Source organism: Spermophilus citellus (genome assembly GCF_964194105.1).
Source record: "Spermophilus citellus genome assembly, chromosome: 4".
Classification (NCBI taxonomy): Eukaryota; Metazoa; Chordata; class Mammalia; order Rodentia; family Sciuridae; genus Spermophilus; species Spermophilus citellus.
Window position 1 is genome coordinate 5,581,288 of NC_138185.1, and position 26,696 is coordinate 5,607,983.

General features: G+C 51.2%; 1 protein-coding gene across 19 annotated transcripts in view; it reads right to left on the bottom strand.

The window, feature by feature from the left end:
* Positions 1–26,696, bottom strand: part of ZMYND8 (zinc finger MYND-type containing 8) — a 98,961-nt gene that overhangs the window by 37,984 nt on the left and 34,281 nt on the right. For 11 of the 19 annotated variants that reach the window (XM_081289527.1, XM_081289526.1, XM_081289536.1 and 8 more), the window contains 8 exons: positions 24,259–24,477; positions 21,241–21,354; positions 19,138–19,230; positions 17,950–18,037; positions 15,701–15,756; positions 13,134–13,211; positions 11,381–11,496; positions 6,190–6,671 (listed from right to left, as the gene is read on the bottom strand). In XM_081289527.1, the coding sequence (XP_081145653.1) occupies positions 6,190–6,671; positions 11,381–11,496; positions 13,134–13,211; positions 15,701–15,756; positions 17,950–18,037; positions 19,138–19,230; positions 21,241–21,354; positions 24,259–24,477 (1,246 nt within the window). The remainder of the gene's footprint in view (positions 1–6,189; positions 6,672–11,380; positions 11,497–13,133; positions 13,212–15,700; positions 15,757–17,949; positions 18,038–19,137; positions 19,231–21,240; positions 21,355–24,258; positions 24,478–26,696) is intronic. The other 8 variants (XM_081289533.1, XM_081289535.1, XM_081289529.1 and 5 more) reach the window with 3 other exon arrangements.

The following is a 26,696-nucleotide window of genomic DNA, read 5'->3' on the forward strand; positions in this document are numbered from 1 at the left end:
TTTAATCAGATTTTACACTTTGATGTACAATTCACAAGTGTGGGCTAAAACACATCATCTATTATCTCCATTTACAAAACCCTGGCCTGAGCTAAGTGCTATTCTGACTCCATGAAACATAGGAGTCTTAGAATTAAATTAGAAAAATGTGCCCCTCGTTCTCTCCCACACACCCGGCACTGGGGCAGGCGGGCATGGGTGGAGGACTTAATGATTCATGCTAAATGTGCAGAACTCACAAAACTTGAAAACGACTTGTATGTTCAAGGGGCTGCACCTTGCACAAACTCAGGTGCCTCAGGACAGGTGAGCCGAGCGGCAGACTGACACCAGACAGTCTAGGGTGGTCTAAGAGGTGTTGGGCAAATGCTGGTTTTAAGGGTTATTTAGTAACACAGAAACACACCTGGAGGGTTAAGATGCCAGGTGCAGTAGCATGTACCTGTGTCACAGCTACTTGGGAGGCTGAGGCAGGAAGATCCCATGTATTCAGAAGTTCAAGGCCAGCCTGGTCAACACAGCAAAACCCCATCTCAATAATGAAAGAAAGTGAGGCTCAAAATTACAACAACAACAAAAATCCTACACCGTTTACACCAGACATGGAAACCTGGGGATCCACGAACTAAAGCAGTTCATAAATACGTTTGATTCAGGAGAGAGAAATTTTTAGAAAATTTGAAACAGTGGGTAAAAATTGGGGTGGATTGCAATTGAAAAACCATTTACGGATGCTCTTGAAATATCACCAATCTGGCAATACGAAGCCTGCTTAGCTCCCTTAGCCAGAACCAGCTGCAAGACAAGGCCCCAGTAGCTCGCTCCACATTTTGAGAGCTACAGGTCAATCAAGACCCATTAGTGAGCTATAAGCATCTCCTTTACAATAAAACAAAACAAAACAAAACAAAAAATCCACAGACATTTGCAGTGCATCCCCTTATCAGAAGAATGAGCATGTGTGGCAGTGTTACCAAATGTGCACACAGGCAGACGTGTGCAAAGGTCGGGACAGCTGTGTCTTGCAGCTTCCCTCACCACAGTCTCCACCACGTCTGACCTACGCATCTCCATAGCAGCCCAGTCCTTGGGGGACTAGTTCAAGTTTTCAGTTTAATAGTGTGACCTATAAACCTACCCCCCAAAAGGCCCTAAAATAACATCGGAGGGCTGACTATGGGAGGTGGGATCATTAGTGACTTTAGTTCTTGTAATTAACAATTATCTTACAACAAAGAAGTATTGATGTCACCACGAGATGAGAACATAGAACCAAGCTCCCTGCTCCCTGACTGGTACCCCACAGTGGAGCTCCGACACCGAAGGACCATTAGCCCCGAGAGGGGCGAGAGCAGGCCCCAGGGTGCTCCCCAATTCACTTTAATGTCTTGCACGGGAATCCTGAAAGCCAATACTGGTGAAGGCATCAATTCTGGCCAGGAGGCCTACAGAAATGAGAAACCAGAAAAACCACTGAGAATGAGAACCACTTTGGCCATCAACCTGCGGGACTCCAGGAAACCGTGAGCTAACGGCTTCCCGCTGACCAAAGAGCTTCTCAGAGAGCAAATCCAGCCCCGAGAAGGAGGGCCCATGTCTGCTCCCTCTAATCCTCCAAACAAAAGGGAGATTTCCAAAGTCTCTTAGAAATTTTATAGAATAACTTATTCCAATTTGTGGCTTTGTGCGGCGACTTGCGTATTTTGTCACTGTCATAAACCACTTATATGGTTTTCCTATCCTACGACATGACGGGTCTTCTCTTTAAAGCAGGATTTTGGATAAGCCACAGCTTTGTCTCCATTGTGTCGTGTGGGGGCCATTAATAGTTCCTGCTCCCTGTTAAAAAAAAATGCTCCTCTGCTCCTGGGACAGCAGAAGGCAGCAGGCTGCCGTGGGAGGAAGCAGGCTCTGTGCCTCCCTGCGCTCTGCAGAGCCCTGGATGGCCCCCCTGAAACGAGGACTCTGGCCCAGAGTTGCCCCTAACTCGCTCAGTCAGTAGAAGTGGTTGTCAAAGTTGGGCCACGGGCGGAAGCTGACATGCCACCTGTTCCATGTGGCCTGCAAACTACGAGGATTTGACATTTTTAGGTGGCTGGGAGGGAAGAAGGAATTAAAAGTTCATATAAAGCATGCAAGTCACACGAAATTCAAATTCCAGTGCCCACCGACAAAGTTCTATTAGAACTCACCCACCTCGTGTCTACAGCTGCAAAATACATCTTTAAGACCTGAAATATCTACTACTGACCCCTTATAGAAACAGGGGCTATTTGTAAGATTAAAATGACTGTGGCTGGCGGGGGTGGAGCATGCCTATAATCCCAGCTACCCTGGAGGCTGAGGCAGGAGGATTGCAAGACCAAGGATTGCTCTGAGGTGCAACCCCTGCCTGGCCTGCGTAAGGCCCTGCATTCGATCCCGGTGCCACCAAAAAAAACAACAACAACATTCTAAGTGTCATCCCTGTCCTACACTATTGGGCTCAGGATTAGCCAACTCCCGAGCACATATTGAGCAAGAGAGTTATAATTTAGGAAAGAAACTCTGGGGCTGGGGATGTGGCTCAAGCAGTATCGCGCTCGCCTGGCATGCGTGCAGCCCAGGTTCGATCCTCAGCACCACATACAAACAAAGATGTTGTGTCTGCTGAAAACTAAAAAAATAAATATTAAAAAAAATTTTTTAAAAAAGACAATTAAGGGCTGGGGATGTGGCTCAAGCGGTAGCGCGCTCGCCTGGCATGCGTGCGGCCCGGGTTCGATCCTCAGCATCATATACCAACAAAGATGTTGTGTCCGCCGAGAACTAAAAAATAAATATTAAAAATTCTCTCTCTCTCCCCTCTCTCTCCTCTCTCTCTCTCTCTCTCTTTAAAAAAAAAAAAAAAAGAAACTCTGAAGTTTAAAGGGAATCTACTGGCTTCTCACCTAAAAACCCAAATGATGAGGAATTCTGTCACAAAGTCTAAGGCCATTTATCCCTCTCCTTTGCCGCTCCAGAAGGAAGAGAGAGGCTAAATTAAACACATTAGGTGTGTTCTAATGGTACAAACTGTATTCTCTTCACATGTGGCCCAGGAGAACCAGTGGCAGTTTACACACCAGCATTTTTTATTTTACTGTAGCAACTTATGTGTTAACATCAGTGAACCTCATGGCATTAAGGGAAAAAAAACAAGAAGCCATTTAAAAACAGGGGCTTACACCACATTTCACTTAGCAGAGGCCAAAGCTGAGTTGCAGATCCAACACCCAACAATGGAACAAAGCTCCATAGAAAGTGACGGGGACTCGCAGCGTAGCCACCAAAACTGAAATCCCACCTTCTCAAGCTCTCTACGAAAACCAACAGGCCGAGGGGTCCGGGGAATCCAGACCATCGCAGAACCATGCATGGGATTACAGTAAGATTTTAAGGACCTCTGGTCAGAAACAAGGGGACAAAAGGAAAGACCTTCTGACACTGTCCACACAAGCTATGTGGCTCCAGGGTCAACATCCTACAGCTGTCCTGTGAGTATGGGGGACCCCAGGGTACACGGTAGAGCTGCAGCCTGTTACAACAAAGACCCTGCAGCCACCCAGCACCAATGCTCTGCCTCCCTGCAGCCATCCAGGGACAGTGCGGCAGAATCGGTGTGCACCTACCTCTGAGTGCACAGCCACCAAGTACCCATCATTATTTTACCTTTAGGGTCATTAGCAGTCTCCTTCAGGACTCTTATCTTTAATGGCTCCACAGTCGTCATATGCTAGTAAGTTGTATTGCTGGGCTCTAGTCTCCCATTGCTTATTATGATAAAAAAAAAAAATCTGAAGTGAAAATCGTTTTATGGTGCAAGTGGGAAGGCGGGACGTCGACTGAAGGTGAGCACTTCAGCTCCAAGTCTAAAGCTGCTGTTCCGACTGCACATGTGCTACCCCAGAAAACACCCCAAGACATCTCAGCCTGACATGTCATCAGTGGAGATTTTACTTAAAAATCCACATTTTCCATTCCTCTGGAAGAATATCAAGATCTGAAGGCCCCAAGGCCACATTCTTGCATGGTGGCCGTGGGTGAAGTCCCTGAGATGAGGCACATGCCCTGTGTGTCCCCGTCTCCACCATTCTCAACAGCCGGCTAACCAGGAACCATCATGCTGGGTTCAGAAGGTTCTCTGTGCCCATATCTCAAGGGCACAGCAACACAAAACGTGAATACCACAATTCAAGAAAAGGAGCAAAACCACTTCCTTATGAAGGCCATGACATTCATAGAATACTTAACACATGACCGAATTCTTTTGGGGAAGAAAGAATTCTTTCAAGTCACCATTACTTTTCTCCCTCTCAGCCAGTGGCCATCCCTGCTGGCATCAGTCCCCTGACCCACGTGGACAGCAGCACCAGGAGAAGCAGCAGCCAGCACTTGCGCAGCGTGGGCTGTCTGGGGCACTGTCCTAAGTGCACCCCAACTCCTCTTACTTACAAGAACCTCCCAGGCACACCATTAAGATCCTCACGTTACGGAGGGGAAACCGAGGCACAGACCACAAGCACCCTGCCCCAATGTCCACACACGTCCCTAACAAGCGATGTAACTGTGAGACAGGGACCCTGAAGGAGCGGGACAACTCCAGGGAGACCTGAAATGGCATTTTCATATCAACTTTATTTATTTTTTGAATGTGGTGCTGAGGATCAAACCAAACATCTCTCATGTGCTAGGCAAGCAAGCGCTCTACACCAAGCCACGACCCCAGCCCCACAAGGGCTTTTTACCTTATGTGTTTCTGTGAGCACTGAATGTGAATGTACTGAAAAGTCAATTGTTTAATTAAAATAGAATCCTTAGAGAAGAACAGAGTTATGGGGAGTTTGCTGTGATCAGTCCAAGAGGCAGTGACATTAGAAGTGAACTCTAAAAGGATTTCTGGCCACCTCCACCCAGGTGTAGGAATGAACTCTAGTGAGCCTTTTGGAAACACTAATCTCGTATGTAGGTCCCCCAGAGCAAGGATCCCATCTAATCACTCACTGAAAATCTGCAGGCAGGGAAGCAAAACCCTGCAGTTCCCGCGGAGGCTGCGGGGTTCCGGCGCTGGCGCCCAAGGGGGCAGGGAGCCATCGGTGAATGGAGCGTGAACTACAGCAACCATCAGGCGGGAAGCCTGGTATCTGGACTCCCAGTGGGGACCGGCTGGTGGGAGAAGCCTGGTCCCCAGCCCAGCGCGTCCTCCCCAGCGCGTCCTCCCCAGCGCGTCCTCCCCAGCGCGTCCTCCCCAGCGCGTCCTCCCCAGCGCGTCCTCCCCAGCGCGTCCTCCCCAGCGCGTCCTCCCCAGCGCGTCCTCCCCAGCGCGTCCTCCCCAGCGCGTCCTCCCCAGCGCGTCCTCCCCAGCGCGTCCTCCCCAGCGCGTCCTCCCCAGCGCGTCCTCCCCAGCGCGTCCTCCCCAGCGCGTCCTCCCCAGCGCGTCCTCCCCAGCGCGTCCTCCCCAGCGCGTCCTCCCCAGCGCGTCCTCCCCAGCGCGTCCTCCCCAGCGCGTCCTCCCCAGCGCGTCCTCCCCAGCGCGTCCTCCCCAGCGCGTCCTCCCCAGCGCGTCCTCCCCAGCGCGTCCTCCCCAGCGCGTCCTCCCCAGCGCGTCCTCCCCAGCGCGTCCTCCCCAGCGCGTCCTCCCCAGCGCGTCCTCCCCGGCTCCTATCTAGGCTCCAGTTCCAGCACAGCACCGCAGGGGCGTGACCCTGACCAGCTAGGGCCAAACCCCGCTGACCCCCACCCCACCTGGTTCTGGTGCAGCAGCAGCAGCAGCAGCAGCAGCAGCAGCAGCAGCAGCAGCAGCAGCAGCAGCAGCAGCAGCAGCAGCAGCAGCAGCAGCAGCAGCAGCAGCAGCAGCAGCAGCAGCAGCAGCAGCAGCAGCAGCAGCAGCAGCAGCAGCAGCAGCAGCAGCAGCAGCAGCAGCAGCAGCAGCGGCCCGAGGCTCCGCCCACCGGAAACCGTGTTCCCACCAATCCCGTGACCGGCCGCTAGGAGCCGTCCAGCCCCGCCTCTGGTCTCGTCCAGCCCCGCCTCTGGTCTGGGCCTCTGGTCTGGGCCTCGGTTCTGCGTTCAAGGCCTTTATTTCGCGGCCAGCCCCTCCCGCACGAGAGCCCTTTCCTCGCCCACGTGGCCTCGGGTCCCGGTCCCGCCCGTCCCCCGCCCGGGGCTGACCGGTGCTCTTGTCCAGGAAGTCCATGGACTCCTCGCTGGCGCTGAAGTGGCTGGAGGTGGCCTTCTTGTCGGCGTCCTGCTCCACGTCGGAGCCCGTGTGCACCGAGGAGTTGGTGCTCATGGGCGAGCGCGGCATGTCCGACAGCGAGATGCGGCGGCCCGCGCCCGCGCCCAGCAGGGGCTTGCTCATGAGGATCTTGGGCGAGGCCGTCATGTCGAAGTTGAGCTTGACCTTCTCCTGCTTGTCCGTCTTGGCCGTGCCCGCGCCGGGGTTGGCGGGGTCCAGCAGCATCTGGTACTGGCTGTTGGGCGTGTAGGGCGTCCTGAAGGGAGAGTAATTGAAGACCCCGAACTTCCTGCGGATGTTCTCCACGTAGACCTCCATCTCCTGCATGGCGCTGTTGAAGATGCTTTTGGTCTTTTTCACAGAAAAGGGAATTTCTTTAGACATGAGGTAGCAATTATTTATTGGAACCCAGGCCCTGGGAGGGCAAAAGAGAAAGAAAGTTCAAGTCAAATTTAGTGATTTGCAAGACTTTTTTTTTTCTTTTTTCTTTCCTGAATACAAACCAAATTAGCCTAGCATGTTTGCCAAGATTCTTAAATACTTAATTCTCTTTCTAAATAAATGACTTGGTTTCCATGTTTAATTAACGATCCACTTAACAGGCATGTTCTGCCACAAGGACAGAACACAGAACAGCAAAACTCAGCAAAGATAGTAAAAGGCTTGACAGTCTTAGTCATTTTAATCCATTAAACACACACACACATACACACACACACACACAAAATAAATCCCCTCTGGTTTTTAGCTGGTAGAGAATTAAAAAAAAAAGTTACTGCATTCCTCCAAAGTACCACCAAAAAGGGTATTCCCCAGATCTCCCTCAACTGCACAGGACACAAACAGCTTTCTTATTGCTATTCTAAAAGGGACTAGGACTTGGGAAACCCATTCCTAGAAGAAGGTTCATGTTTGTGCATGTGAGATGTTCACAAGGGAAAATCACTGCAAAGCAGCCCTCCAAGCCTTCAGGTCGGCAACCTCCAGTCCCATCTTCCCAGCATCCATGCCCCACGGCCCAGCACACTGCACAGACCCCTGACAGCAAGGGGGGAAAGGAAAAAAACTGTGGCTGCTTCACAGAACCAGCGAGCCGCGTGGCTGCAGGAGGGGGCTGGCACACCTGGACAGACACTGTGGGTGATGGCACACGGGGACATCAGAACACAGCCTGCGGCACTTTTGATGACCCAGCTCAAGAGGTTGTAACTGCTAAGTGGAATCCCTCTGGGTTTCACAGACAGGAACTCAATCCAGGTATAAACCAAGGAGAAGCCAAGTGGGTGCCGGCAACGGATGCCTGCGCCTGCTGGGGGGGGGGGGGAAGCGGACACCTACTATCTGCTGGACACCTACTCCCTGCCGTGCAGAGCAGCGGGAGCAGGACCTGGACCAAGAGGCCCCGCCTTCTCATGCTTTGAAAAGAAGCAAAACTGTGGGCTTCTAGCAGTACCTCTCCCCCTCGCCCACAGTCCACCCTGAAGTCCTGTGCTTCAAGAGGAAGTAAGGCCATCAGTGGGGGTGGGATGGAGCACACAGGGGCCTTATTGCCACTCTTGGCTTCTGACAATAGTGGCTCGTGACAGAAACCAAAAGTGAAAAACCCTAAAATGTCCAACTGTTCTGAGTGTCAGAAATGACCAGCATCCTGACAGCCACCTTCCTGCTGAGGCCTGAAGCCTAACCTCCCTCAGGATCGGGGAGGCTAGGAGGAGACAAAGGCCTCTCTCCAGGGGCGCGTGGGCTGGACAGGGCGATCTGATAGGAGGTGAGGTCCCCAAGGCCTCCCCAGTGGAGCCGACACGGTGGACCTGAGCCAAGGGCCAGGCACCACTAGGGACTCCTGAGCCTGCAGCCACATCTTGTGACCCTGTTTCTGCCCCGACTTTTGTGTGCTTCAAGTAAATTTAACTGTCTCCTCCCAAGTTCCTAGGTACCTTCAAAGGGGCCTTGGGAAAGTGCTCCTTTCCCTCAACTAGCGTAGAAAATATTTAAAGGGAAATTAGATCTGCTTTACTATATAAAGTCTCTGGGAGAGGACATGTCACGAGAGGTCCCAAGCAGCACCCTACAGAGCCCAAGGGCTAGAGTTACATTCTCATGGTTCTAGCCATTCTGGCTACCTGCTAGCTGAGTCACCCCGGGCAAAGCACTGACCTTGCTGGCCCCTCGTGTTCTTATCAGTAGAACAGATAAAAGCAACTTACAAAAACAAAAAACAAAAATATAACCCCCCCCCAAAAAAAAGCAACTTAAAATAGTGCCTATTGCACAAGCAGTACTCAATGTTAGCTTAAAAAGAAATTCTGAGCCAGGCGCACACCTGTAACCCCAGCTGAGCTCGGGAGGCTGAGGCAGGAGGATCACAAGTTCAAAGCCAGCCTCAGCAATTTAGAGAGGTGCTAAGCAACTCAGAAAGGCCCTGTCTCTAATAAAATACGAAATAGGAGTAGGGATGTGGCTCAGTGTCAAGTGCCCCTAAATTCAATCCCCAGTAATTCCCAAAAAACAGAAAAAAAAATCTGCAAGTATTTAATAAAATAATTCTTTTTTCATTGTTGTTGTCATCTAGTCTTTTTTTTTTTTTTTAACAGATCCTGATATGTTACCCAGGCTGACCTTGAACTCTTAGGTTCAAGACAGTCTCCAGCTTTAGCCAAGTAGCTAGTATGACAGGCCAGCGTCACCACTCCCAACCCAGTTCCTAAATTTTTAACTTGGCTGTGCATGTGCAGGTCTATCATAAAACTTTAAAAAAACAACAACAAAAAAAAAAACACAAGCAAATTCTTCTAGCAGACAGATGGGACTCGAGGAACACGCCTGGAGTCGGGCAGGAGCCCCGGGCCCACACCAGCACTCCCTAAGCTGACAGGAGCTGCGTGCTGAGCTCTCCCTTATGTTTTGGCTCCTCCACCCCAATGTGAGCTCCCCAAGCAAGGGACAGTAGGTTGGCCTCTGATGCACCTCTGAACTCTCTGAGAAGGGACAGTGCATTGGCCTCTGGTGCACCTCTGAGCTCCCCGAGCAGGGGACAGTGCATTGGCCTCTGTGCCATCGAGCCTAGACTCTGGGTCCTGCTGCTGGGTTCCACCAGAGCAGCTGTCCGTGAGCCTGCCCCCTGTGCCTGCCTCTGGGGAGGCAGCAACCCTTCCTGGAAAGAGGGACTCCCCTGGGGGAACCTCCCCAGCAGGCATGGGCAGAAAGGTGGCTGTCAGGACTCAGGAAGCCGGTCATTTCTGACACTCGGAGGACAGCTGGACATTTTAGGGTTTTTCTGTCACTGCAGCACTGTGGACAGTCTTTACCAAACCCCCTGCCTGGGCCCCCCTCACCCAAGTTCAAACCAACAGGGCAACACAGTCACTCTGCAGGGTAGAGGGTACTAGAGACACTCAGAGGGCAGTCTCACCACCTAACACAAAGGGCCTGGCTCCCAGCGGCTCCCCCCTAGAACCAAAGACTGAACCTGCGAGCTGTGGGGACAGCCTCTGCCCACCGGGGAGCAAAGCCCACGCTCTTCCTTCTCGCAACCTAAGCCACTCTCTGCGGATGGCTGGCAAGGGGAGGACCAGAGGTCTCTGCAGGATGGTCCCAGAAGAGGGAGCTGGATGATGGACTCAGCTCCTGGTGCACTTGGTATGTGGGGCAAGCACTGCTATCCCTGTCACCTACATCCCAGTGCATGTCCCCACACTGTGCCAGCCTACAGAATAGGAATCCTGAACCACCAAGACCGCTCACTTTCCCACGCTCTGATCAGGACATGGGATCAACAGGCTGCCATGGATTCTTCCAGCTCTTCAAATAAGAACAACAACTCCTGCCCACCCCTGGGACCCGGTCTCCCACCATCCTCTCCTCCCTGCACCCTGTTCTAATCGCACACCAGGTCCACCCTTCCCTGCCTGAGCCTCTGCTCTTGCTGCCCACTCTGCCCAAACCTTTGCACCAGGCCCACCACCACCTCCTGAAGGAGATGGCTAGCCCAGGGGACTCCTGGGTGTGACCCATCTTCCCTGTTCACTCCCGCGTCCCCAGCACCTAGCACCCAGGCTGAGCAGGCTCCAAATGTATACTACTTTGAATGAAAATTTAATAAAAGAATTTCCAGCATATTTCCAACAAGAGCCATTAAAATCCAAATATGATACCTCCTATCAAACCCAGTGCCCTATCAAGGAATTTCCATCTGGTCTCCTGACAAAGCACTGTCGGGATTCCTAATAAGGAAGTGGGTTACTTTGGAATTCACACTGTTCTTTGATCTGCAAGACCTCAAGCAAAATTTCAGAATACAAACTGCATTTTCTGTGTATTCCGTGTGGGGTATAATTTGTGCTGCATGTGTTTAAACAGACTCCCCTATGCACTCTCCAGGTCCGGCGTGTGCCTCATTTAACCCTCACGGAACTTGCAAGGAGAGGACTGCAATATAAACCTGCTCATCCCTGTCTACCTGTTGTTCTGAGCGCAGGGGCTCTGCCCTGAAGGGAACTGCTATTAGCTGAAAGGTACTTCCCTGCGTGTGGCGGAAATGGGGAGGGCAGAGATGCTGGGAGGGGAGGCTCACACCTGTCAAAACAGCAGCCCCTGGTAATTTCCCACGTTAGCTACAGAGAAAAGGGAACAGGAGGGAACTACCCAGCAGGATGATAAGAGATTCATTTACCGGCAATCTGGGAAAATACATCTGATCCCTGAAAGCATTATTTTGAAAAGCAATTTGCACAGAGATTTAATTTATGACGGGAAAAATAAAAAAAATAAAAAAGGACGGCAGCACTTAAAATAGCCCGGGAATTCACTCCAATGCCAGTTAGATCAACAAAACCACTCAAGTAAGATTATTTTCTAACGTTACCTGGAAAAAAACTGAAGCCCACACATTATCAGGCTTAACACAGCACAGGAAAACATTTCCCACTACGAGATCAAGGGTGGGTATCATGACAGTAAACAAATCACAGCCATACCAGCCAACAACAAGAGGAAAAATCAGCTTTTAAAAAATGGTAATAATAATAAAAATAATAGCCATACCCTCCACCTCTTTTCTTATCCAATGACAGTGTCAAAGGTTCAGGTGAAGCTACATGTTCAAAGCCTGTTTTTAACGCCCACCTGTCGTGTTGTCCAAAGAAACGGGCATCGACCTGCCCGTCCTTATCCCTCAGGGCTTTTGCAGGCCAAAATGGAAACCCCTTCAGTTTTGCCCAGACCAAAGGATGTGGATTGCTCTAGAAGAAAAACAGAACCCAGAGTTGGCACACATTTGGCAGTGAGACACACTTCCCGGCTGGGGAGGACGAGACGGCGGGGAGAAGGCGGCCACAGGGGCTCGCTAGAGAGGGAGGCCGAGGTGCCTGCACAAAGCTGGGGAGGGCTCCAAAGGAGAGGGGACAGAATCCGAGGACAACAAAACCAGGCTGGAGTCCTGGCTGTGAGCAAGGCACTCACCTTCCTGCACCACACAGAGCCCTGACCCCACTCTCCCCCCAGTGTGGGCTGATGTGCCCTGTGCCAGCACAGAAGGCAGCAGAGGCTGTGTTTATTCTTTTCTTTTTTTTTTTTTTTGATATTTTTAGTTGTAGATGGACATAATACCTTTATTTTGTTTATTTAGTTTTTTTATGTGGTGCTGGGGATCGGACCCAGGGCCTCCCACGTGCTAGCCACTGAGCCCCAGCTATCCAGGTGTTTATCTCCAAAGGCCTGAAGGGACATAGGCACGTTTTGATTCTCCCTTCACTTGCCCGGTCATGCCCCTCCAGCCCTCCATCCCCACCCCTCTACCCACCCCCCCCATACACTTCTCTCTGCTAAATACCAGCTGACATGCACGGGGCCCTGGCTTTGACCTCCAGCGTCACAGAGGGCAAAAATAAACACCATTTTGGAAATTCAGATCCACAGTAAGAAACCAAGGTGTCTTTAGGTCCTCAAGAACCATGATTTGTTCTCTCCTCAGATGCCACCAAGGTACTCGGTCCTTCCAAGGAAACTAAGGCCACTTGGGGTGAAGATCTCACTTCACCTTGCAGCCTGCCATGGCCTCTGTCCCCAAGCTGGCATCTACTCTGCCCTCATCCTTAACGAGGACAAGGTGACTGTCACAGAGGATAAGATCAATACCTTGTTGAGGCAGGTGGTGTAAATGTTGAATCTTTTTGGCCTGGTTTATCTGCAAAGGCCCTGGCCAATGTCCACACTGAGGAGCTGCATTTGCAACGTCAGGGCTGGTGGGGGCGCTGCAGCAGCAGCAGGTGCTATGTCAGCAGGAGGTCCCTCCCCTCAACCCTCTGCCCCAGAGAAGAAAATGGAAACCAAGAATCCAAGGTTCAAGCATAGGCTTTGGTCTCTTTGACAGCTCTTAACATTTTCAATAAAAAGCTGAACTTTGCTCTTTGCTAATTAAAAAAAAAAAAAAAAGGAAAGAAAGAAAAAAATACCACCATGGACTGGAGAGTCTATAACATTAATCCATGAAAGTATTTCTAACATTCTTAAAACAGGCCCAAGAAGATTTGTGGATGACACACTCCTCAATACTCACAAAACTCTCAGCATTATTCATGCACCCTGTGACCCACATCATGCATGTCCTGTCCCCCACATCCCACATCCCACACCTCCCCCTGCCTGCATCCCACACTCCTACCGAATTCCCTTCGACTCTGGGTTCTGCAGTTCTCCAGGGTTAACTAGTTCTTGCACACGAACAGCGTAGGAGGCTTATTCTATCTAGGTTATTTTATCAGTAAAAACACGTATTAAAACTTCATCCAAAGTTTCGTCTCCTAAGCCCCCTGGAGAAGGCTGAGCCATCAAAGACAAGAGTTCAGAAAATGAAATAAGGAAAGTAAATCCAACTTACACAAGGCTCGCAAAACCAGTTATCTCGTTTTTGGCAAGCAGCTAGATAACATTCTGGACATACTTCAATTTCATTCATCTGTAAAACAAAAATACATTAGAATATGTCAACCAGGAGCCTCACATCTGGGAGGTCTTCATAAATGCTTGATTTTTTTTTTTTAAGTGTTTGTGCTTTTATTTGAATGTCTAAGGATTTTTTTTTTTTTTTTTTTTGGTGATTTGGCTATTTGCTGGATTTGGTTTTTAAGACAGGGTTCTTGCTGTGCCCAGGCTGTCCCAGAACCCTGGGCTCAAGGGATCCTCCCACCCCTGAGGAGCTGGGGCTGCAGGCTCACACATAGTTTGCTTAATGATTTTAATGATTTGGGCCACAGTGGGAACACCTTGGAAATAGATCCAACCTTGGCACCACTATCACATTCTGGACCAAGGACACCCCAGGTATCCAGCCGGGACTCTGCCCCACAACAGCACATTCCCCATGCAGGGCCCAGAGCCACAGAAATCTGAACTTGCTTCAAAAGCTTCCAGAGACTTCCCTGCACTGGGTCTGCAGGCAGGTTCCTCACCCCTCCCCTGCCCCAGGAACTTGGCAAGGTCTGAGGCATTTTGGATGGTCACACCTGGGGGGTACAGCTCCCTGGACCAAGAGTTCCCAGGCCCCAAACACCAGTCATGCCAATTTGAGAAACTAACAATGAAACCTAAATGCCTGGAGCACCTCAAGGCCACGTGCACACCCTGGACTCAGCTCACCTGGTAGCAGCACCGCTCTCCAAGCCCTTCCGGCTGCTCTGTCCCCCAACACACCATGCTCCACTTCCATTTCTAATCACACCATCCCTACTTTATTTCCAGTGACAACAACCCAAAAATCCAACTCCTTTCCTGTCCCTTTCCTGCAGAAGACAGCACACAGTAACTTCCGGACTCAGAATGTACAGCCAGGAAGCTCCTTGATCCAATCCAACTTCACTACCACCATTTCCTAGCTCAGCAACTTTAGAAAAAGATGCTCCATATTCCCTGATCCTCCCCTCTTCTTCGGAAAGAAAAGGGTGCCATCGGTACCCAACCACAGGGTTAATAAAAAACACGGAATGAGCCAGATGACACATATCCACACAAGTGAACAGCTGCCGAAGACTTGGGGAGCTGTGTCCTTCTGAGTGCTCGCTGAGGATCGGCTCAACAATGCCCAACGAGGGGAGATTTTTCTTACCACCATTTTTCAGGAGGAGAAAATGAGACCCCGAGAAGTTGAGGAACCTGTGCCAGGGTCCCAGCACCAAGGTGGCTGGGTCAGGAAGTAAATCCAGGCAACCAGACTCCAAAGCCCTGAAGCTCCCCCACTGCATGGTGAGCTGCTGCTACTGTCTCCCACGTCAGCAGCCCCGATTTTCTCTTTATCACCTATCACCACTCCAGGGGCCACTTACTGAAAACCGACTGACTTAACAGGTGACCAAAGACATGAGTGAATGAAGGGAGGGGGCATCTCCTCCCACCCCACTCAGCTGCTGGGCTCTTCCAGAGGCACAACGCACACAGCCACCTGTCATCCAACAAAGGCAAACTGGGGACCACAGTGAGGGAAGACCACCTCCCCGCTGTCCGCTCCCGAGCTGCTGTGTGAAGTGTAACAGCTCTTCTGGAAGACAACCGGGAAGCATCTACCTAGCCCTCTGCCCTGTTCACATCCTCCGACCTGGTCACTGTGTATCTAAACATTGTGCAAAGTGACCATCAGAAGCAGATGGGACACCCCAAGACGGAGGGGTAACGGCATGCATCGTCACCTTAGGTAAAGTGCGGTCACAAGTAGGTTCCACTCAAATGACAAAAAATGTCCGTGGATACTACGCAGCCATGAAAAATTCGGTTCTTCCCATGTGTTCGATTACCCAGAAAATAGAAAGTACTCGAACTTCAAGTGAAAAGGCAGTTTAGAAAATCTCACTTTCTCTCTCTGTGGACACGCACAGAGGCATGTGCCTCGTGGATGCTCCCCAGCCATCCCAGGCAGGTCCTCTTAGGAAGGAAGGGACAGACGCACAAAGACGGGTCTCGGTCTGCTATTCTTACAAAGGGATCTGGTAAAGAACGCCGCCCCTCGTCACTCTGGTTGCCATCTTGTCCCACCACACGGAGTCTCACAGCTCACAAACCCAACAGGTCCAGCCCAGCCTGCGGGGGTCCGTAGGACAGCCACTCCAGGACACCCCGGCCCCCCTACAGAACCTTTCACCGACTCCAAGCCACAAGCTGTGCAGCCAGGACCAGACACAGCGAGCTCTAGTGACAACCAGGAAAAGAGCTCAGGACCCGGGCGGTGGCCAGGACCTCAGGGAGAAAACCACAGAGGAGCATCTTCTCCCTGAGGCCACCGGGAGGCAAAGGCGCTCATCACACCACGGCCCCTCCCCTGTCGCCTTCACTTCCTTCAAGAGACGGGGACGCGGTCGGCCCCTCAACCAAGCCCACGGTGGCCACGGCCCCCCACCGCGCCTTCAGATCCCAGCACCCCGCTCTGGACGCGTCTACAGGTCGGCGGGAAACACATACCTCGTGTTCACAGATTTTGATGACTACTTTTGCTATTTGCGTCAATTTGTGATTTCCTAGGGGAATAAGAAAATAGGATTAATTCTACCGGAAACACTGTAACACCCCACCTTGCGATTCGATGTCCCCTGACAACATGTAGCTCCCTTTCCTCCAGCAGCTGCCAAAGTTTCTGCTTTCTAATGTCAGTTCCGATTATTCACCCTTCAAGACCAACCAGTCTTTGATGCCTCAAGGTCATCTCCCAAACGGAGCAACTGGTGTGGCTTTCCCCAGATCATGGATTAACATCTGAAAAAGGTTTTGATCTTCTACAGGCTCAAAAGTCCTGGAGAGAAGCCCTACTGTACCCATCACCCCAGACTGCAGCCACCCAAGAAGGCGACAGGGACGTCACCATGTGGCTGGGCCAGGGGCTTCCAAAGAGTCCTCCAGGAGCCACAGCAGACAGCAGGGAAGAGCGTTCAAGCTCAATCAAACTAGGCCAAGGTCAGGTTCTTCCACCAGGACACTCATAACAAAGCAGAGACCTGGACAGGTCTAACCCAAATCCTCACCTTGGCTCTAAAGCAGGGGATGAGGTGGTTAAAAAATCATGCTTTCTTTGTCCTAGATATCCAACTCCTTAGGTCTGATGACCCTGCGACCAACAAGCCCCGGGAGCTACCAACAGCAGCCTCTCCAGACAACCGGGAGTCCCTGCTCCCCTCCCCCCACTGGCCATCCCCAGGGCTGCTGGTCTTCTCCTTCCCCTGACCCCACTCACTCACTCTCTCACATGCTCGGTGGGCCTCTCTGTTCACCGCCCAGCGCCTCCCCTTTCTCCGGGCCCTGAAGTATGCGGGCTCCTGCTCAGGGAGCCCCCCTGGAAGCTGGCTGAGGGTCTGCACTTGGCCACTCATACGCAGAGAACAAGGGCAGACCCACCCCTGGAGGAGTCACCTCCGGGTGCAGAGATCAAGCCCATACAAACGGCGCCACTCAGGAATCTTGGTGATGCAGCCAGGGTCAGTAGAGAGCCCAGGACCTCCAATGGCCTGGGCCTCAGGGAAGGAGTCTTAGAGGCCGAGAGGCTGAGGCACAGGGAAGGCCAGGGAGGCAGAGGCAGGTGGAGGGTCAGCCGCAGGCACCACCCAGCACAAGCACAAGCTGACCTGCAGGCCAGGGCACCAGGTGGGCAGGACACGGAGAGACCCGCCCGGCCAGAGGCAGACAGAAAAGAACCTTAAGGAAGGTGCCCAGAGGAGAATCAGATGGAAATTCTCCTCCATCCTCCAAATCCACGAACATACAACTGTCAGCACTAGATCCAGCACATAAAGGGCTCCGGCAGTGAGCCACAGAGCGCAACAGCCCAGCTTCTGAGTGAACAGTCGGGGATTTCACCCCAACGCACAAATCACTGTGAGTACATGAAATGACGACTCAGTCCCTGGCCATGGGGAAAAGGCAAATCAAAGCCCCTGGTGACACAGGAGACATTTCACGTCACCCAAGAATGGCCACGTCAAAAAGCCAGGCAGGGCCAGGATGTGGGACGCTGGACATCCATCACATGTCTGCCCGTGGAGCACAGTGACATGAGCTCTGTGCACACACTGGGACAAGAGTGCTCAAGAAGCACTGGATGGTGCAGCACCAGACAGCCAAGAGCCTCGCGCACACCTGCCCAGACCACGGGCACCACAGGAGTCCCCAGCCCAAAGACGGAGACCACCAGAACGTCCATCATTAACCAGGGGAAGGGACCCACCGCAGCCTGCTGACCACGGGCGAGATCACCTGGCAACTACAAAGGCACGATCCTCAGTCGCCAAATCCCAACGCAGGGTGTGCGTCCCCACACAGAGAGCACCCCCAGCCCCGTCCATCTGGAACTCTAGGCCACAGAGGGAGGGCGGAGCTCCGGCAGAAACGGAGGTGGACTGCGAAGCCTCCACCTGACCTGAGGTGTGGCCCTGCACTGAACGTGCTCATGAACCCGCGCGTTTCCCTGACATTCCCACCTCCGTTCAATTACGGAGTTTGGAGAGGACCGTCAGAGCCGCGCATCACGGAGCCGCGGACGTCGGCTCACGCCTTACCGTGCACGTCGCACTGGCCCCGTTCACCCGCCACGGCCATGCGCACACAGTGTCCTCGGTCCCCCGAAGCCTGATGCTCGACTCTGCAGCCCGGTTCTTCGCGAGGGGCAGCAGAGCGCACACCAGGCGCGGGGCGCCCTCTCCAGACGCCGCGCGGCCACTCACCCCCGTTATAAATGATGCAGTTGTGCAAGATCCACTTGGCGTCAGCTAGGAAGGCCTCCGTGCAGCCGTACATTTTCTTTTTAGCGTTCTGGGAAGAGAAGCCACGGGGCACAGTAAGCAGTGGCTCCACACGGCGCAGAACCACCTGCCCCTCACACCATCCGCTCACCACCACTCATTTCCCATGATCCTATTATTGTGAGATCTATGACCCTGTTTTAAAAAATGCACCACTGAATCCATCACAGGAACTTGGATTTTCTCATCTTAACGCTGCTGTCATTTGTTAAGAGGTTCCTTCCAAGAAGAGGTCGCTTTCTCTATTTGTATTAATTATAAAGACAGGTCTCACATGAGCCTCCTGAAAACTCAAGGAAGCACACATCACCATCCCCACTTCACACAATGCTATGCCAACAGTATGAAAGATGTGTCCTCTTCTTCTTTGGTGGCAGTACCAGGGAAGAACCCAGGGGCACTCTACCACTCAGCCACATCCCCAGTCCTTCTTTTCATTTTTTTATATCATTTTTGAGTCTGGGTCTCACTAAGTTGCTGAGGCTGGCCTTGAATTCGTGATCCTCCTGCCTCAGCCTCCTGAGTCACTGGGATGTTGGGCGTGCACCAACACACCCAGCAATGTGTCCTCTTCATAGATACTTTTCATTACCCATATTGAGTTCATGGTTTGAGATCAGCACCATGGTGGTGTGCACGATCTAAAGTGTTACAAATATAATTTTCAGCACAGAATTTAGCATGAACTCGGAAAAACACCTTCGGGCATTAACAAAATAGCCTTATCGGCTGAGAAGCCGATTCTAAGAAGCCACGTCCTTATTGCTAATCTGGAGGTTTCCCAGCTACTTAAACGTTCTCTTCTTCCTTCCTGCTGCTCTCATTAGCACCTCGGAAAGAAAGAGAAGAGGACGTCGGGCGCGAATCGATCAGATCGCTAATTCCTAGAAGTACGGCTCTTTCAGGTAGAAGCTGGAATCGCTCCCAGAAGAGCAGTGAGCACATCTCCCAGGACCCCCTCATCCCCTGGAAGGAGGTCACAGGGGAAAGGAAGTGAGCGGACCAAGAGTTGTTCTCTCCAAGTAAAACTGATGTAACTTGGAAGTGAGGGGCTGCCTTGGCATGTCCACCCCGGGGGCCAGCGCGGGAGGCTCTGCAGCGGAGGCTGACCTTTTCCAGTGTGCAAAGGTCCATGGGGTGGAAAATGTATTCTGCGTAGTCGGGATGCTGCTCCAAGGGGACGGGTTTCTGGAATGCATCTGTCTGGAAGAGAAAAGGTACACATGCACAGGCCAGGAAGACCACGCTCCGGCCAACACGGGACCGAGAAGCTGAAGAGGACCTCTCCGAGACTGCCAGGAAGGAGGCCGTGGGCAGCTCTACTGGCCACCACCCCAGGCTGCCTGGACGTTGATAATCCTGGGCCCAGGTGAACTGGATGGGGTTTTGTTATTTGCTTCGCTATCAACATACACCCAAGTAGCAGGTTCTGTCCCCTTCCAGTGAGGCTGAGGTCCCAACACACCAGGGGTTACTTTAGAGCTAGGCCACACCCCAGAGGGACTCATCTCCAGAACTGACTTGGGGGGAAATGTGTTCACACCTAAAGATGACACATCAAAGTCTCTTGGGTGCCAACAGATGTTTCTGATGCGATGGGAAATCTAGACAGGGGGATTTCTTTCCTCTTTTCAGAGGTCAAATTGCCTTCAGTACAAGAAGTGTGCCAAAAGTCTTTACTTTCACCCAGCTCTAACTTGACTCAGCTCAAGATGGCTGGGTGGTATTTACTTAGGAATTTTTTTCTTTTTAAATCCAAAGATTTAATTAAATACCAATTATACCCCAGCAAAGAATCGGGATAGATTTCCTTTTGCAATCACCTGTGTTCGCTTCAATCCAGAATGAAAGTTTGACCACTGTAAATTTAAACAATGCTCCAGAGCAGGGGTATGGCTCACGGGAAAGGCACTTGCCTGGTGTGTGCCAGGCCCCAGGTTCCAGAATGGAGGTTTCAACAAAATCAGCGACTTTACATCAAACAGAGTGAGAAAGTAAAGCTTTCTTCTATTTGTCCTTTGGTTTAAAACTTGACAGAATTGACAAATCTACATACTCCGTTCTTTTTGTAAATAGTCGTCACGTTCAATCACTCCACAGTAAAAAAAAAAAAAAATTAAAGATTAAAAAAAAAAGAATAAAAGCAAGACTTTTTAAGAAAAAAAAAAGATTTTTTTCTTTTTTTAATGGTTCCAAGGATTGAACCCAGGGCCTCATACATACTAGGCAAGCTCCATCCCTGACCCAAGATTTTTGTTTTTTAACTAAACTAAAGCTACTAGCACAGCTTTGCTTCCATCGATTGAGATTTAATTCAAGAGATAAATAGGTAACTAATTCAATATCTAATTGGCACATCTTAAATTTCTTCATCATAACAAATTTCAGAATCTCTCAAAGCAAAACTTTTATTTGTTTAAAGAAACAAAACCACGGTGGTCACTATAAGCAGTGAGATACTCGGCTACTGCATCTGCCCTTGACTTAGAAAGCAAACCCAAGGACAGCACAGAGGGTGCTCTGGGCAAATCAGAAAGGAGGGACCCACCCTTCAGTTTCTTTAGATTCATCTGGAGGGAGACAGAGTCCTAATATGTCCACTGTATCATCATATTATTTTTGACAGAAGATATCCCTCTGCCGTTTTCCTGAAAACTATCATAATAATAACAGACACACCTAGGGTATGGTGGGCCCTCCCAGCAGGGTGCCATGTGAGGTACAGCCAAGCCTGGCAGCCTTGCTGTCATACAGTTTCCAAAAGTAGCAAAGGCTGTGCAGCAGGACTCATTTCACAATTGACAGAACTAACCAGATTCTCACCCATTATGGAAATCTCCCTGGTTCCACACCAGACCTCAGGTATAAATAAACTGGGACGCCCTCCTCTCCCTGAAGCGGAATTCCACCCAGGCTGAGGGAAGGAGCACACGGCCCTCAGGGCCAGGGGGCTGTGAAGTTCTACTTCTCAACCCCTCAGGACTTTAAGGCCCCGCTGACGACTGGACCTCGTGGGGACACGGAGAGCTCACTGAATGGCACCGTACCTGATGTCTACTTGACAGATTTAAAATGGGGACACACAAGACAAGTCCAAAGAGCCCGGAGAGGGATCTGAAAAGCAAAGCCGACGAGCCACGCGGAAAGCTGCTAACAGAACTAAACGGAGTCTTATCTTCATTTACGCTTACACCGGCGGACCGATCCTCTTACCCCTGGCTGTTTCATTTTCTGAATGGCAAACTTGAGCAGGTAGGAGAGCTGTTCGATGGTGAGCATTGTCATGGCTTTGCTCTGGGTCTCGATGCACTCTGCTACTGTAATCTTCTACGAGTCAAAAATCATACACACACATCCGGTTAGAAAAAAGAAAATCACAGAGCCACGGGTTTATTCTCCTTCCACTTTTTTCTTTTTTTTTTTTTTAACATACATAAAAAGAGATTCCCATCTAAATGTGAATAGCTGTTTCCCTTGGCAAGGACTCCAATCTACCAGACCAAAATAGACTGGATCTGTGGGTAGACATTAGAAAGCAACCAGCCCACTGACTACCTTACAAGGAAGTGTCTCCAGCTCAGGGAGACGACAGGATCTGGGGGAGGTTGGGGGACATGGGAATCTGGAAAAGCACCCTGATCCCAACCTTGGTTCTCAAGAAGGGGATGTGAATGGGAAGGTCACGATGCATTCCGGGGAGGGATCTCCTCCCAAGATGAACTTTCCTCAGCTGCTTATCTCGAGCCTCTTGAGACTCAGAGCTCTCGTGCAGGAACGTGGCCCAGCACTGTCTGATGGCAAGAGACAGGGCTCCCTGCAGGAAGAACCCGGGGGTGGGAGTGGACTAATAATTAATAGGACTCCATTGTTCATCAGCACTGATGTGAACTCCTTTGGGATTCATGGGCACATTTCCAAAGGGCAGAATCTACCTGTCTGTCCACACAGGCAAGAGATGTCATTTCACAAGGGAAAGTCCCATCAAAGAGGAGACAGAGAGAAATGACGGAAAGTGGATTCTGCCATGGGACTGTGATACCATATCTCGGGGATTCAAAGGCCCATGTCCCGGCAACAACAAAAATAACGTCTGCTCCTAAGTCATGAAATGTTCCTCAGCCATCTGTGAAAGGAGCGCGGTTAAGTTTCCTTGGATAATCTGGACTGTTTCCACTCTTCACTTCTCTGGGAACGCTCAGATGTGTCTGGCTGGTTGTTGAGGAGAAGGACCACCCAAGAGTCCCTAGGAAGTTAGAAAGGCTGCAGATGCACGCCTCTCATCCCTGGGCTACCAGAGCCTGAAGAGCTAGTCTTGCCAGCAGTCTGCCTTACCGGGCGACCCTGGAAGAAAATCAGGCTGTGGATCGTGCACACAGAACTCCTAATGGTTTAAATTCCAGTTTGATGCTGGGCTGCACCCAAGGAGAACACTCGGGTTACTTGCCCAACTGTCCCTCACTCCCTCACCCCCTGCTCCCTCCTCCTGGCTGGCACCACCTGGAAGTGCTACATGAAGCCCTTAGGAAGCCTTTGTTGCACAGGAACTGAGGATCGGAAGCTCACCCTGAGGTCAGGGTAAATCCGCTGGAGAATGAGGATAAAATCCTTCTGCTTGACAAAGAGATGCCAGAAGTGTCTTCCTCTTAGACTAGGACCCTTGTCTATCACACATGCCACTGGAGCCCACCTAGGGCCTTGAGGGGGACACGTGGCCTCAGGATGAGATGGAAAGGGCCTGACTGGGCACCAGCTGGGACTGGCCCCGTCTCTGGGCCCTTCCCACACCTGCTGACAATGAACCCCACGGCTTCAGGCACAGTTCAAAGGCGCGCTCCCTGCAGAGGAGGCGTCCCCAGGGGAACCGCGACCTGTTCTGCAACGGGATGAAACAAATGGGGACAGTCGCCTAGGGCCACAGGACACCGGTGGAGGTTGGAGGTTGCAGGTCGTGCTCTAGGTGTAGCAGAACAAGATCTGGCTCCAAACACAGGCGGGCAGGCTGGGCAACGCCCAGCCCACCTCTGTCCTCGTGGAAGAGTGACCAAGGGAACCAGCAGCCACCTTCCAGCCATTTCGGAGGCAGAGTGCCATCCCAGGGTCGTCACCAGACCGACTCGATGCCTGATTTCTTTTCACCTATTTTCTATTTTCCTCCTTCCCCTGCACAGAAGTGGTGGCAGGGACACTACCTGTGACTTGTTTTCTTTTCCACAGAAAACATCCGGGCAGCCCCGCCATGGCTCCCCAGACGCGTCTTCATGTGAGATCTGAGGCCAACGTGCCTTGGGATCCAATAGACGTTCTACTCTAAATGACTTTCAGATGACTCTTCTTTTCAGCATTCGAAAGAGCCTCCTAGTCCAGAGTGGCCAAGAACAGATGCCACCTCAGAACCCTGCAAGTCCAGGGACTGGTCTAATAAGAGCGGGAGCTTGGCTTCGGGCAGCTCTTGGCTACCCACGAAGCCGACGCTGCCTTCACTGTTCCCCTGCTCTGCCCAGGCCGCACCCCTGCCCGGAAGGTTCCCCCAGACAGCGGCAGGGCCCACCTCCATCAGCTCCTTCTCAAATCTCAGAGGGGCCTTCCAGGCCTGGACATTTAAAATGGAACGCCCTGCGGCTCCTGAACTCCCTACTCCCCATCTTCAATTTGCACCTCTCTTCAAACTCATTATTTCTAACTTTATTTTCACTTCTGTCCTTTTCTGTTAAAAGGAAAGTGATCCGTGCCTACTTTTCTGAGCACTCTCCGATCTCCCTTAGAAATACTTGTTGCATGAAAGAAAGACTCAGATGGCACGGCCACCACCCAGAACACAGGACCCAAACTGGGCGTCCCAGGTCGGCGGCGGCTGCTGATCCCATGACGCAGCAGGGCACACACACCCAAGAGAAGCTGCGCGAGAGCGTTTCAGACCGTGTGGACTGTCAACGGTTCAAAAGTTAACGTGTAAGACGTGCATTCCAGAAGGAGCGACAGCGGCAGAGCTCGAAGCGATTCAAAGACTCGAGAAGAACCCAGACAATATTCCATGCGATCACTTCTCCAAGAGCTGCAGGACCGCAGCCAGGGGCAGATGCTGGACCAAAAGGGGGGTGGCCAGGACAGAGCGGGTGGGAGGCAAGAAATGTCTCTTTTCCCCTTATCTGGAATATTGGAAAGTTTGTAAGTCAAAGGAAGAGAAGAGAGAGGAAACGAAGCAGGTAATGTATTCATTCGTTGGGAACTAACCTCACATTCAGGACAAAACCAGTCCCCCTCTGGTTCCGATGTCAGTCTCAGACACTTAGCGTGATAAACCCGGGGACAGAGCTCACAGCAAAGGACTTGGCCTTCCCGGTGACAAACCCAGCAGTAGAAATCATTCCGTCCATCCTGCGGTACAACATCAACAGGGTCTGTGGTGAGTGGCTGCTTCATATAGTAAAACGGACCATGTCTTAGTTCTGACTGAAATGTAGGCAAGAAAGACAGGTTTGGTTTCAAAACAAATGTGCATTCTCAACAGGAATTTGAACAAGTACATCAATAACAACACAAGAAAATCACAGCATTTCCCATCTGCTAAACAGTCGAGCTAGCTGCGGTTCCTCTACTGCTCACAACATTAGCAGGTCATTGGGTAACTATGAGGGTCTTTCCTCCCTCCCATTTTAAAAGGCCACAGACTGAACACTAGTGTCTCAGAGTCACCAGGCGGCCCTGGCCTACGTAGGTACAAATTTTAACTACCGCTAAACAGCCGCATGACCTTGGACGGATCTCCCCACCTCTGGGCCTCAGTTTTCTCATCTGTAAAATGAAAGTGAGGTACCTACCGTCACGGGATTATGGGGCTGTGTTCAAATGAGAGGATAGATTGTATGGAATTAACACGGTGCTACCGTCACCAATGTCGTCCCCATGGTTAAGAGCCCAACGGACACAAGTTCACGTTTACAAAGCCAAAAAAAGCATGTAATCTGCCTTGGGAGTCTTCAATACTGTAGGCACTTAGAGAATATAGCAATTGGATTCGAGTGACCAAAAAATGATCTTCCATTTTTAAGGCCACCCCCAAGACACAAAGTCGTGAACCAACAAGAACCTTCCTCAAGTCACGTCTCTTGAACACTTGAGGCCCCTGGAGTTGCCAGAGAGCCTCAGCCTTCATTACAAACAACTCAGGAAGATGAGATGGTGGCAGGTCCAGGGACAGCAGACATACAGGAAAGCCATCCTCCAAACACATTAAATCACTCAGAAGAAACTCATTAGGAGAACAACCATCACCCTCCAATATGGAATCCTATTTAAATCTATGATCCAGTCCACGGGAAGCATCAAACAGTCCGGTAACTAGCGGTGTGATCGAGAAAGCTTGGCGCATAACTGTAACCCCAACTTGGGAGTCTGAGGCAGGAGGACAGCCTGGGCAACGTAGCGAGACCCTGTCTCCAAAAACTTGTTTTAAGAAGGGCTGGGGCCAGGTGTGGTGGCGCACACCTATCCTCCCAGGAGTCTCAGGAGGCTGAGGCAGGACGATCACAAGTTCAAAGCCAGGTCAGCCACATAGCAAGGCCCTCAGGACTAGTGGGACCCTGTCTCAAAATAAAACATAAAAAGGGGCGTGGGGATACAGCTCAGTGGGTAGAGTATTTGCCTTGCATGCAAATATGGTTCAATCCCCAGCACCATAAATAAATAAAGCACAAGAAGGGATAGGGATGTGGCTCAGGGTTCAGCACCCCTGGGTCCCATCCCCACTACCAAAAAATAACAATGATAATAAAACAGGAAGAGTCCAGTGTGACTGCGAACCTCCCTTACTTGCAACCACGTCTACCGTCAAATACAAGCTGGATCCTTTTTTGGTCTTGTTTTTGTTTCCTTGGTGCTGGGGACTGAGCAGAAGGCAGGTGACTGATCCTTCAGCATGAAGTGTCTCTCACACCCTGTCACTATCCCACCCCACTGTCCCGGGTGGCTGTCCCCAGAGGACGGGGGCAGCTGGGCTGGTCCAGTCTCCAGACTCCCTCCTCTCCTGGAGCAGCCCTGGGTGCCGAGAACCAGCTGCCTGATTAATCGCCTGTCAATCAGATCCTTTCCTAATCTGCTGCTTGTAAGTGTTACCTGCTCCATAACAATAATCTGACAACATGGAACACTTTTAAAAGGAAAAGCAAATCATTTCAGGCAAAATGAGTTATGATTTTCTCTTCCCCACAGGGAAGCACCCAAGCAGGCAGGTTACAGCCTGTGATATCATGGGACAGTTGCAGGTCCTGAGAGCACGTTCTTATTCTCTGCCTTTCCACGAGCTGGCATGACAAGAGTGGGAAAGACCCTTCCGTTGACTTCTGGAATCTCTTTGTGCACACCAAGAGCCGGCAAACACTTTCTACAAAGAGGTGAGCCTGGCAGGCCACTCGGTCTCTACTGACAGTGCTTAGCTCTGGCCGTGCAGTGCAGCCACAGAGCTGTGTGCCAATAAAACTTTATAAAAACAGGCTCCTGGGCCACAGGCAGCAGTTGCCAACACCTCGTCTACATCCACCCGAGAACAGGTGCTCTGGACCTGCACTTGTGTGGTGGAGGGGAGGCCACAAGCTCAAATGCCTGCAGAGGCCACTCGGGTGGCACAGAGGAGTGACAGCACCATGCATCAGCTTTTGTCCTGCATTTGCAAA